This window comes from Knufia obscura (genome assembly GCF_036327395.1).
Source record: "Knufia obscura strain CCFEE 5817 isolate CBS 148926 chromosome Unknown scaffold_16, whole genome shotgun sequence".
Classification (NCBI taxonomy): domain Eukaryota; kingdom Fungi; phylum Ascomycota; class Eurotiomycetes; order Chaetothyriales; family Trichomeriaceae; genus Knufia; species Knufia obscura.
The window spans coordinates 357,972-370,551 of NW_027042702.1; the positions used below are offsets into that span (position 1 = coordinate 357,972).

At 51.6% G+C, this 12,580-nt stretch overlaps 3 protein-coding genes across 3 annotated transcripts; 1 reads left to right on the forward strand and 2 right to left on the reverse strand.

Moving 5' to 3' along the window:
• Window positions 1-694: 694 nt before the first annotated feature.
• PMZ80_010208 (uncharacterized protein) lies at window positions 695-1,813 on the forward strand (the record flags this gene model as incomplete). Its single annotated transcript, XM_064878599.1, has 1 exon — window positions 695-1,813. The coding sequence occupies one exon, from the start codon at window positions 695-697 to the stop codon at window positions 1,811-1,813; it is 1,119 nt and encodes a 372-aa protein (XP_064725678.1).
• A 1,558-nt stretch (window positions 1,814-3,371) lies between these two features.
• PMZ80_010209 (uncharacterized protein) lies at window positions 3,372-5,321 on the reverse strand (the record flags this gene model as incomplete). The annotated part of the gene is made up of 3 exons (XM_064878600.1): window positions 3,372-5,058; window positions 5,102-5,179; window positions 5,227-5,321. 3 exons carry the CDS (start codon window positions 5,319-5,321, stop codon window positions 3,372-3,374), a joined length of 1,860 nt encoding a protein of 619 aa, XP_064725679.1.
• A 2,717-nt stretch (window positions 5,322-8,038) lies between these two features.
• On the reverse strand, window positions 8,039-9,922 carry USV1 (Up in starvation; the record flags this gene model as incomplete). The annotated part of the gene is made up of 1 exon (XM_064878601.1): window positions 8,039-9,922. The coding sequence occupies one exon, from the start codon at window positions 9,920-9,922 to the stop codon at window positions 8,039-8,041; it is 1,884 nt and encodes a 627-aa protein (XP_064725680.1).
• Window positions 9,923-12,580: the final 2,658 nt, after the last annotated feature.

The following is a 12,580-nucleotide window of genomic DNA, read 5'->3' on the forward strand; positions in this document are numbered from 1 at the left end:
GCTCGCTTGACACAGATACTGCATCTACCTTCACCGCTCAGCAGGACCTTCGAGAGGAGCTCAGGGCGCTAGCGCCTGGTTCAACAGCAAGTCGCCCAGGCCAACATTACCCAATTTATGGTGCTAAGGCATCCAGGCAGGTCCATATCCTCCGCGATCAGACACCTTTCCCTTGTGGTCTCGAGGTGAGCATCTCTCGCAACGACATCTTTCCAAGGCGATTATTTTGCAGCTGTCCTGCCTTCTATGTGTTTGGCGGACATATCGTCCTTCGACAAGATCGCCGTTATGATCATGACAGCCTCCTCAGCCAGCATGTTATTAACAAGTCCGTTGTAGCGAAGATTCATTTCTAATGCGACACACCTCGCTCTCATAGGCAGTCTTATAGAACGATCATGCCTTGACCCACCACGCTCGACCATTTCATGGGTATGGGTGAGTCTTCTTCGTCTCAGATTACCGACACAGTGTTCTCTGCCAGGGACTTTGAATTGCTGCAGCTCAAAGCTCGCCGTTTCACTTCAGCCTGTCGGAAAGCTTCAAGGCAACACGATTCTACACGGCATTGCAAGATACATAAGCAACGTCAACTGATGTATCATCCTCGAAGGTAAGCAACATGCAACAGGCTATATGGTCCCGTCTTTGTCTGTGACCCTGCAGCTATCTATCACCGGCCACCATATCAAGCATGACGACCAGTAGCAACACCCTGCATATTGACCCTCTAAAATTCACGATTCACGACTTCGATCTGTCCGATTGTTCAGACTCAGACATCGATGACGATGATTGGATAAACATCTCGTCCTCGTCCACAACATCGACGACAAGCACATTGCCAAGCTACCTTGTGCTCCGGCCTAATGCTCAGCATTCAGGACAGATGGATCGGCGGGGTGGGAGTAACGCAATCAGTGGCGGCAGTCACTCCGGCAACATCACCACTTCAAAGCCCGTTTCTGATCCCAGTCTTATGGCCCATGTCAGTCGAGCAGCATCCCAGCAGACCACCAGCAGCCCCATCCCGTCCTCACGCACACAGTCGGTTGTCAAGACTCTCAAATCCCACATCCCAACCCTAACAGCAATCTACCTCACCTCCCCTTCATCCGTGACGTCTCCCTCTCCATATCCACCGACCACACCTAGATCCGATTCTATCCTGCCACCATTTCCGAGAACTCTGTCCAGTCCATCTCCTCTCCGCCTCTCCAATTTCCTTCCCTACCACAAACGACCCCCCTTCACAAAATCGCCAAGGCTGCGCCACCCAACCGAGACATACCTGCGAATCTGTACAGCCTGCTTCCTACCACAGTACCGCTCAATCCTGATCTCCTGCGACGGGACCTGGGCGGATGTCACAAGTGCCGATACTACTACCATTAGCAATGTCTGTAAAGTCCACGCCAGCACATTCGGAGGCACGACTCTGCAGCAATGGCTGAAGAATCATGATATCGCAAATGACACACTAGCAACGGAAAAGAGCCTCCAGGACTGGACGGATTCGTCCCGAGACACGAACACGACTACCAAAGCTCACTCACGCTGTACTCACGGTCCCCGTGCGGCGTGTCCGGAGTGTCCTGTCCCCATCGTATCGCCTCCCACTCCTAATGTCACGCTCACCCACCGGGGATCAAGCAAGGACTTCTTAGCCGCATTGATCGAGGCGGTGTCACCGTTTAATCGTGACGAGACGGAAAGGGATGGGATCAGAGTGTTCGATATGAGGAGCCCAGGGAGCGGTGAGGGAAATGGTCTGGTGTATGTACATAAGGAGGGGTGTGGGTGTGGGCGGTGACCTTGGTCGTGTTAGCATGAATGAATGGACATCGTCTAGAGGCTGGCTAGAGGGGTACTGGAATGGTTCATCACTATCGTCATTTCTCTCATGTCCTCCGCACGGCTCGTTCATCAGGAGCACGACACGCCCGTTCAAGAGAGTGAACCACCTTCCGTGCCAGAAGGTGATCTAGCAGCTGCGAAGGCATGGTATCCACGATAGAGGATCTATGGACAATTCATGCCTAGGTAAATGTTACTGTGCCCCCTTTCTTCATCCATCCAGAATCAACCGCCCAAGCTTCGGACTTCATGAAGTTTCGCCAACTACTGCTATACACAGAGTCATCTCGTTGCCAAGTCCAACCCGCTCATCTTCCCTCTTCGTATAATTTACCCTACCCTACGTCTTGTACTTCATCAACCGCACTATGTTATTCAATTCCTTACTTACTTACACACGTGGCGCAATTTCCCGCTGCACCAGACACGATCCACCCCAGGTGCTCGATGCCGTAGATTCAGATCTATCCTCACCAGTGCCATAATTAGTTTCCCCACCCGCACTCAGAACACAACACAGCTATTCAGCAGGCAGTACGAATCTCCTTGAGACAGGCCGGAGACAATACTCGACCATTGTAGCGTGATCGCTGCTCTCAGACTCCAACCCACTCCCAATCAACAGCTGTACTCAAGCCCCTGATATCACCCGAATAAATTTCTCCTCGCCTCAACCACGGCACCGCCCATTCACCATTTCACACCCTTCATTCACCGTATCACCCCTACTACCCCTATCATTACACACGTCCATGCTCTTGTACACGTACGTATACACTCCCTCCAGCACCACATACACCGAATACACTCATAGACTTTCTGGGACGTGATATCTGGTGAATACCTATGACAATCTGGAATGGAAGCCAGCAAATCCGCACAAGTCCGTTAGTCATTAGAGGACTATGCGGCGATACCCGGGCCTCCCTAGACTATCGAAATACTGTACTAGACTCACTGGACCATTCTCGATGCCCTGTCTTCCTGCATCACTTGAGATCGAGTTGATGAAGTGCGGTTGATACCAATATCACGGCTACCACATGAGTAACTCACCGGTTTCGGTAACGTGGCAACCTGTCAGCATATTGATCAACTTCTAGAGCTGCCATTCAGCTTCGAAACGCGAGACGAAGTTGATACTTTAGGTGTCAAACAAGGATGACCTATAGACATCACCAGGACAGTATTCACCCCGGAGGCACGATGAAGCTAGTTCGTGGTACAGAGCGAATCTAAAAGAACAGGTTGGCTGACAGAGTCGTTCCGAATCCTCAACACAAGTACTTCTCATTACTGCTTGATGCTGCGCATCTCTTATATCATACAGCTCTGCTATATCATCATGTAAAGCCCATGCACATTTAGCTCATCTGTTTCTGTCTGACAATGAAAAACGAACGACTGTTCGTGCATTTGAACATTGCTGCTCACCAGTGAGACAACCGTCCTGACCAACGAATGAAACTCCCCGCGCCGAAGAAAACCATATCCCAACACCACCTTGAACTCCACTACTTGCGAGAAGTCGTCCGCTCGAGACCAGCGTCGCAGGTGCTGTTTGTCCAAGTCGCGTCGAAGGAGTCGAGGTAGAAGCCGGAAGTGGTACCGCCCTGGTTGGCATAGAAGTTGATCGTTGAAAGTCCGCTGAACTTAGCAGGGTCGATGGTGATCTGCGTCATATTGCACAAGCCGTTTCCGCAAGCTGGTGGTTCGATAGTATGTTTCTCTGCAAACGCATACTGCTCATGCCCTTCTGACTTAGCAGCACCAGGAGAATCAGCTGGGTGCCATCGGTAGCCAGTGACAAAGACATCACATGGTACAGTGGTATCGTTGCAGCCAACGTATACAGACTTGGCATCAAACCAGTAGACGCTGTTCCAGAAGCGATCTCCAGCGCCAAACGAACCAGGAAGTTCTCGACCTTGTCCTGCTGGATTCACGTTTGCTTTTTCGCTTGCCGGATTGTAGATGGCGATTCGGTTGGTTCTGTTCACTTGTGAAGTGTACGGTGTCTTCGGCGGTGAACCATAGCCATATCCTTGCGACCAGTAGAAATGGTCGTATGGTGCGAATATTGGTGGGGATGCAGTATCATTGGGATTGCTTGTGGAGTACGCTGGCAAGTCGTCGAAGCTGATGATGAACTCGCCCACTTGCCCACAGCCCGAGCTAGCAGCTGGTGTGCTGCTTGTTGACGAAGGCTCCGAGTCATACGTCTGTGTGACTGTGGTGAGAGGATATGTAACCACGACAGATGCAGTGACGACAATGCTTGTGGCACCAGGAGCAACCTCACTTGATGAAGTGGGTGGTCCTGGAAGCGAAACAGGGTATGATGTAGAGATTGGTCCCTCTACAGAAGTTGAGCCTGGAGTTGATGTCGACTGCTCAGGTGAGGTCGCTGGGGATGGAAAGATAGAGGCTGGCACCGATGTTAATGTTGGCTCTTCAGCTGGGCTGGTCTGGATTGTCACACCAGGCGATACTTCAGTGGTGTGAGAAGGATTGTAGACACTCTCCGGAGGTGGGCTTGCACCGACCACACTCGTGAGAACTGTTGTAGCATTGTATGTTGTATGTGACACCACAGTCGAGCCATCCCAGTTGTTGCACCACGAAGCCCATTGACCACTAATATGAGCAAATATCATCGAGCATGTCTGTCTCTTCTGCAGGTCTCGAGCAGTGATCGAAAGATTCGATGGCGGTGCGGTTGGTCTTCCCAGATCGTACACGGTAGAGGTGGACAGGTAGGTAGTGATGGTGACCTTGCCATCATGGTCGGTATCAAGACTGGCATAATCTGTACTTGTGGCTGTTGCTGTCGTAGTCTCGTTTCCACTCGGGCCTCTAGCGTTTGGAACTGGAGCTGTGACAGGGTCTGCAGGAGGAAACCAAATGGTGGTTGTGGCAACTGGTGCCTCGCCAGTGCTAGCGAAGTGGTAGATATCTGTGCTGTCATTTGGGTCGTCGGTGCCAACAATAGCTGGACCTTCGGCAGTGTGAGTGAAGGGTATCGATGTTGTCTCGGGTGGGTTTCCTGTTGGTCGGTCTTCAATGGAGTTCTGGTAAACAATCGAGTCGATGCCAGATGCATAAGAGAAGGAGCTGGCGATAGAGCTGGGGTCTCCGTTGACAATGGTGACGGCAGGCAGAATAGTGGTGACCGTTACTGTGGCAGGTGGTGGACACATGCTGTGATCTGTCAGCAGATGATCGGCCAATCGAAGTATCGAACCTACTCTTGTCGAGCTCGCAGGTTCGCAGCTCTGTATTCGGTGACAGTAGCTGTACAGCCGCATGTTGGTTGACTCCTCTATAGTTAGCCAAATGAACTTTTCTAGAGATCCTGGCTTGACTTACCTGCTTGGAGCTTGCGCTATTTTGCCTGGAGCGATGACAGCAGCGTTGACCGCTGTGCCAGCTGCTAGAAGCAGCTGCAAAGAATGAGAGAGCATCTTGTAGTGTTGCTCAGACTATGCTGTGCAGGAATCTGGACTGCGGACTTCGATAAACGATTGTGTGTGTGTGAGTGGTAAAGAGAGACAATAGTTGGTTTGCAGAGTCGAGGCCTGATAAGGTCGAAAGAGTGTTGGGACAGACGAAAGGGTTGAAGGTAGGTCGCCGCGGGAATTTTGCGAGGAAGGCGCGAGGTTGCGTAATTAGCTTTTGCACTGGCCGAAGTGAAGATGAAGTGGAAGTCGTCCCCAAGCTTGCAATGAAAAAGCAAAAGAGCAGCCGCACAACAACATATACTAGCTCGACACCGACGTTACGAAGAAATTTAAGAACAGCAAACGGAGCTTGTGCTCGTCGATCAGCCCAATGCAACTGTCTCATCTTCAATTCCAAAACATCCTCCTCATCGCAGTTGCCCTTGAGGTCTCAACACAAAACAGAATTTCAATCTCGAAGAACGGCTACTCACCACGTGCTGACGCGTCTATCCGCGTTCCCAGCCATGTTTTTCTGTCCATCGACGGTGACTGCAAAACTGTCAGCACTTCGTGCAAGCTTAAAAGTCAGTGCTGTGCAATGTAGTCGATGGATACCTTGGAAGTCCTTATTGTACCACAGTAGCTACTTGTACATGTCGCAGGCACAGAACGGCCATAGTAACCTCTTGCCTGACAAGACTGTAATGTGATCAAGCTCGAGCTCAAGACGCGTCAATCTGAGGAGGCTACCTGCATATGTAACACAGCGCTCGGAGATTTGTGGAAGCCGCCGCGTCTCAGCCCACGAGATCCGTGAGGATCTTTCGCCAATCGATTTCGCCTGTCGGGTTGGTATGCACAATCAAGGGGCTAACCTGGGCACGTTACTTGTCTGCTTCACCATAACGTTAACTGTCATGTCCAAATTGGCCAAGTCACGAGCTGCAGTAGGATGTTACCAGCCCTGCAAATCTTTCAGTCCTCAGCCTTAGCAAACATTTCGTAGCCGGTAGGGTGCGATAGAGAGCATTGATGTGGTCGTGTATAAGGCGTAGAATTCGCCTCTTTTCGGCTTGGACGTCTCATCCGTCGATCTGGATTTCAGCCGATATGCACCTCGCCTCGATCTTCTAGAAGACTGTCAACAATGCTCACAACCTCGGTAGTAATCGTCTCGAGAGGCGAGGTCCAGTCCAGGACCAGCGTGGTATTCGGTAAATGTCTCATTGTACTCGAAAGCAAACATGCTGCCGGCAAGGCGGTGGTTAGTCTCTGTGCAGGCCCCAAGGTCGAGCTGAGAACACCAGTGACTTCCTCAAGCTACAGCCCTCCAGTATGTAATCCTGCCATACACTTCTCTCAGCGCCAGCGCAATGGCAATTTCCTTCCCAAACACCTTCTCAACCCAAGCCAATATTTCATCCACCCCAGCAGTAATACCACTGGTACTCCGGACATTTCCACCCTTAACCCATCTCGCGTCCCCGATCCAGTTTGTCTTTGTCTTCGGTTCATTGCCGCCATCCCGTCCCATGCGGCTTTTTAGGTGGTTGCAGTCCTATCATCAAGCACACCCGCGCGTGCAAGAACACAGACACCAATACAGACCAAAATGATGTACTGAAGCTCAGGGTAGCCTGTCCGGCCGAAGTCGACAGTGGCATTGATATCTAGGGCTCATGGACCTGGACCACCTGCTACAAGGAGCACTTCCAGTGGTGACGTGGTAGCGAAGGTATAACAATGCTCTGCGCGAAGCTGGAGTTGTGTTGACCCGTTGCTGAGCTTCGGACTGTGGTGCTGACCGGATCCAGTGTTGCAACTATAATGTAGAGGCTCATGTAGCGGTGGAATGACAGGAAGCTGAGGCTGTCAAGTGGACCAAAGACGTGGAGATTGGCGAAAGATGGGAAGACGATCATGCCGAACTCTGTGGTACTGCTCACCGTGGTCGCTAGTGGACCGTTGATAACATTCTTGTGAAGATGTGCAGTTGGTAGAGTCATTGTGGAACTGTTGTGCAGCAGTGGCATTTGGTCTCGTCAGCATACGGTCAGAAGCAGGGCACTGCTGGTCCCTGGGATACATCAGCAGTGCTCGCCGGAGAGGAAAACCCATTATCATTGAGAAGCAATACCCTATATTAATCCGGCCGGCTGAAGCCAATATACTATGTGTGCAGTGTGCAATCTCAAAACGAACCATCAACCCAACTATCCAATCAGCAATTCATCCTATGTCACCAAGCCAATCGCCCAATATCGCTCTCATTAACGAAAGACAAGTTGCTAGAAAACGTTTCAAGTACAATCCGCCAAAAGATGCTCCATCCCAATAATGCACAAAGAGCTGAGCGTCGTCATCAATATCCTAACTCCATGCCAAAGCAGCAAATCAGAGGGTATCTCGTGTGTCTGCATCTCTTCTTCAAAGTCATTCAACGCTGGTTGCGAAGTGCCACCCGGCCTGTCAATATTCATAGTAAATGGTCGTAATTTCGTTATCTGATTCATGAAACTTTCATATGAGTCGACTGACGTTTCAAGTCGTAGAATGGTAGTGCTGTACTACCTGCGCCTCTCGTTGGTGGCAACAGCAACAAGTGCTTCCAGTCGTTCAAGGTCGCTCGATCTTCTCGTGTGTTTCGGAGGAGGCATACTTCGATATTCCGGGGAGTAATGTCCCGAATAGGATGGAGGAGCAGTCACGGCTGGTGCCAGACAGGGCTACAAGCATGATTAGCTGTGTGTATTGCCCGTTTGCTTGTCTCGACTCACTGTGTGCTGAGTGTCTCCTGCCAATAGCTGTGGTTCAATGTAGCCTTGGCTACCCATGATCGCCGGATGGAGTTCCGCTGCAGATGTACCCGGTGTAGGTATTCCATCGCTGCTGCTTGAATCGGGCGAGGTGCGATAAGCCGGACCGGGTCCATTGTAGTTTCCGGAGCGCTTGACTCGTTTTGAAGCAGATTCAAGCTGGAGTGCCTCCTTCGCCATATGCTGAGGCTGTTGGAGGATGCCCATACCATGTGGGGGTGGACCCATGACAAGTTGCGCGTGTGCCTGTTGACGAGCTTGTGCCTCACGTAGTTGATCTATGTGGGCCATTGTTTGCTGGCCCCAACTTGTGGTCGGGCGCCCGTTATCGTCTATCTCGGGATACTGACTGCGTCTGGACCCGTCCCATGATACGTGGGATACGTGACCTCTTCTTGATTCCTTTATATCAGGAGCAGCAAGCAATGGTTGAGGTGGAAACATATTTGGGTGAGGTGGTGTCGGATTGCGCCTCGGTGGTGTGGTCGGCCTATGTTGGACGTGGTCGAAACTCTCGATGCCTGGCAATCGTGGTGCTTGTCCAGCAGCAGACATCGCGTTCTGAGCATACGCTGGCTGCGGAGCGTCTGGTGTTTGCGAATAGGTAAGCCCGCTTGTTGCAGGCCTGTTGTAGTTCAGGTTGAGGTTGGAGTACGTCGAAGGATGCCAGGTTCGCCGCCGCCAATCATCAGTGGCTGAGAGCTGTGTCGAATTCTGCGGGAAGTTGGAAGAAGTAGGACTTGTGACGATGCTCGAAGAGCCGGTGCTCGGTACTGCAGGACCAGGTCCGTAAGAAGGTGCGCTCGGGTTGGCATAAGGGTAATACGGATTGTAGCTGGCCGGCACCGACAGCCTGCGACCAGGGGTTCTCATTTCACCTGGTGGTCGGGAAGATATCGACGTTGGTGAGCCGAGTGCCGAAGCAAAGTTGGGACTACCCGGCGTAGCAGGGAATGTCGATGAGGTAGGCGTGCTCAGATCAGCAGGAGATTGTGCAGCGTAATGAGAGTACGTTGGGGGAGTTGTGGGCCGATTGTCGCCAGCCATGAGCAAAGGCGGCGGCCGTCGTCTAGCATCGGTGGCGTTACTATACACGGATGAGTTTGATCCAATGCTGGAGGTAGACAGGTTCCTGCTGTGACCTCTGCTGTGGCCACTTGCGCTTGACATGGTGCTTGTCCGTGGTCTAGGCGCTGGTCGAACTCTGTCGGTTCTTATTTGACGCTGATAACGCGTACCTGTGGCAGCGAGTGAGTCAGTTGGTATCTCCTCATTGACATGGACGGTCTGAGCGTGCTGACGCAGGTTATCGAGCCTTGAGAAGCGTCTATTGCAATGACATTGAAAGGGTCGCTCGCCAGTATGCTTGCGAATGTGTCGCGCGAGATGTTCACTCCTCGTGAAACTGAGGTTACAGGGTGGGTAACCTGTACAGAAGAACCTTTGACCTTTCTTCTTGCGCGAAGCAGAGCCTTCCTCGTCCTGGTCTTCATCATCGTCGGATCCGTCCTGCTCATCGGCGCTGTCGTTGATATCCATTGCATCTGAGTTCGAGCGCTTATGATCAGACCTCTGGGATGATTGTGTATTGTCCTGGCCTATCAAGGGCTCTTGTACCGCGCCTGGGGCAGGATTTCTTTCAGTGTCTTCCGAGTGGTTCGCAGGATCAGTGAACGTGGCGACATCAGATGGCCTCGGCGAGCGTACTCGGACTGATGGTTTCGGCGTCGTGGGAGTCTGACCCTCACTCTGCTTCTCATTTGACATAGCTTCGTGATCAATCATCAAGGTCGATAAGGCCGCCATGGTTGCCGGTATCTGCTGTGTCAGACGCTCGACTGGAAAGTCGGGTCGAGGTGACAAGGTTCCGCTTCCATCAAAACTTGGGATGTCCTCAACCCGCAATCCGGTATGGGATGAGTAGATGCAGTGTCTCTGATATCCTCGATGTCTATTAAATTCGACACGCTCGAGGCAGATTAGGACTGGTAGATGATAAGACTTGAGACGGTCACAATACAGTCGGGTGCATATTGCTGCTGCGAGGGCCAGCGACGTCTCTCAGTGACTTCAGCGAGATGTCAAACCGGAGTAACGAGGCGGAACGACAGACGTGACCCGTGAACAGAGGAAAAAGCTCGAGTGTGCCTGACAAGTGGTTCTCGAATACAGTGGGCTGGGGACCTGGAGGCGCGGGTGATCGGCGTACAGGTAACAGCAGCGGGAGGAAAGCGGAGTTAACAGCGTCAGAGATTGGCGGCCGGTGCGTCAATACCACGAGCTTCCTCAAGTTGTGGCAAGTCTGTTGACGATGTGTTCCGGTCGTGGAATACACGGCGATACGATGGAAGGCAGGAACGTCACGGATGGAAAGGCGATGACTGTCTTGTCAAAAGGCCGGACGAAGACGACACGACAAATAGAATGATGGTCATGGTTTGAGGCATGTGCTCTGGGTGGTGTCTGCGCTTGACCAAGTGCTTCGACAAGCAGATCAGGTGGGGACGCGTTTGGGATGGAGGTGGGCTCCAGGCGTGCTACAATAAGAAATAGGTATGTGCAAATGCTGCCTGTCCTTGCATGCCAGTACGCTACGACTTGCATGAGCAGCATGTTGTGTTTGGAAAGAAGGCGGAATATTCGTTCCTGTACACTGGAGCGCAGGCTTGGAAGGGCTGTTTTCGAACTCTGAGCGGGGCATGATTGACGCCAATACACCTGCAGAGTGTCGACGGTGGTCCACTTGAATGGCATTGCTGCATATCAAAGTGGAGATCTTACTTCTCGCTGTCAGGGCGTGGACAGCCAAGCATATCACAAGCGTGGGATAGGTCGAATTGTGCCGTTGATATGTACGCAGCTCGCTACGCTATCCTGCAAGCAAGAAGAATCCGGCCCAACTTGGGTGTGTCTGGGGTTTGCGAATATGTTTGTACCACCAGACTGGCTTCCCACCTGGTTGGAAGAGCTCTAGAAACCCCAATTCGTCAATGGATTTATGGTTAGGGTCACCCGCTATGGCTTCAGCAGCCTCGCAATGATACTGCATTCCACGAAGCACAGCTCACCATGCATGCGTCTCGAGTCAAGCCTGACATGGCGCTTATGCAGCTTCTCGGTTGCAGCTGAAACTACGGAGTTCGTCGATGCGACCTGGGGTCTCGTAGTGAATCCGCCTCCAAGTAGTAAGAGACGCGACCAGCATGCATCGCTGGCAGCTCGTGTTCTTCGCCAAATAATCGTCAACGTCATTTGTAGGCCGGGAACGGATTCAGGTACCGCTGTGCCTGGATTTGGTGGATGCACTATTCAAAGCGAATCTGGTCAGGCTACCAAGATCTCGCATTATTACTCCCATCATCTTCGTCCTTGAATAGAGCGGTCAGCCGGCACATTTGACTTTCGGGTTCATACAGCATCGCGAGCCAAAACAACTCCCGGCATGCGCTCTCAAAAATGGTTTTCGTACTTGTCCGTCACAATTTGCACGGCGTCTCTTGTCCCGATCAAGGTCGTCTGACACTTCCGCACCTTGACATCCTTGTCGTTGTTACTGCGGGAATGAGGATTGCTGATACGCTTGTGAAGGCATTTGAAATGATGATACGCCGGGCTGTGTGTCATTCATGTCAATGCGCCGGTCCACGTTTCGGATGTGGGATGTGGTACATGCTCAGGTGGTGGTGCAGACATGGATTGCACGTGTGAGCACCACAGACCAGAGGCCCTACCTGTAGGTGGGTATGGAGCATCATGTGCAGAACTCGGTCTGGATTCCGCATACGTCTCAGCCACACGCATAGACCACCAGATAATGCAGGTCCTTGCGCGAACATGTGTATGGTCCTGTAAGGGGATGAAGTGCAGATAGTCCTGCAAGACCACGGCTGAAATTGTCCTTGTCTCGCGTCTCAGCTCAGCGTCCCGTGGTGAAAAGTCCACCTTCTGCTTATTTATTTCCATGGACTGCACAGGAGCAGCACCAATTTGTTCATATGATCTATCCATAAAATTCCGCTAATATGTGCATATCCCTGGTATCGGCCATATATGTATCGTAAATTCAGCAGGACGCTCTATACTCCGAATAGATAGGTCAATGTAAAATCGTTCAATCGTCTTCATCATTTTGCACTTGCCAAGCTAGAACTTGCATCCATAAGAACAATACTGTGTATCCGTGTTAGTTGACCCTTCACGGCTCAGAGAGCAGGGTGAAAAAGGCAGAAACTTACTTGTCGCAATCAGAGCCCAGGAAAAGACAGCTTTCCAACACGAGCAGATGTTGCTTTGCGTCAACCAAGCCAAAGTCTCTACTGAAATTCCGCGGAACTCCTGTCCCGTGACATATGTATTGCAATTCGCATTGACGTTGCCCGAAGGCCCAAACAGTTGTATGGATGTTTCAATGAGCGTCGTGAGCCAAAGCACGAACAAGATGAACGAGCCAAGGAGGATGACGCC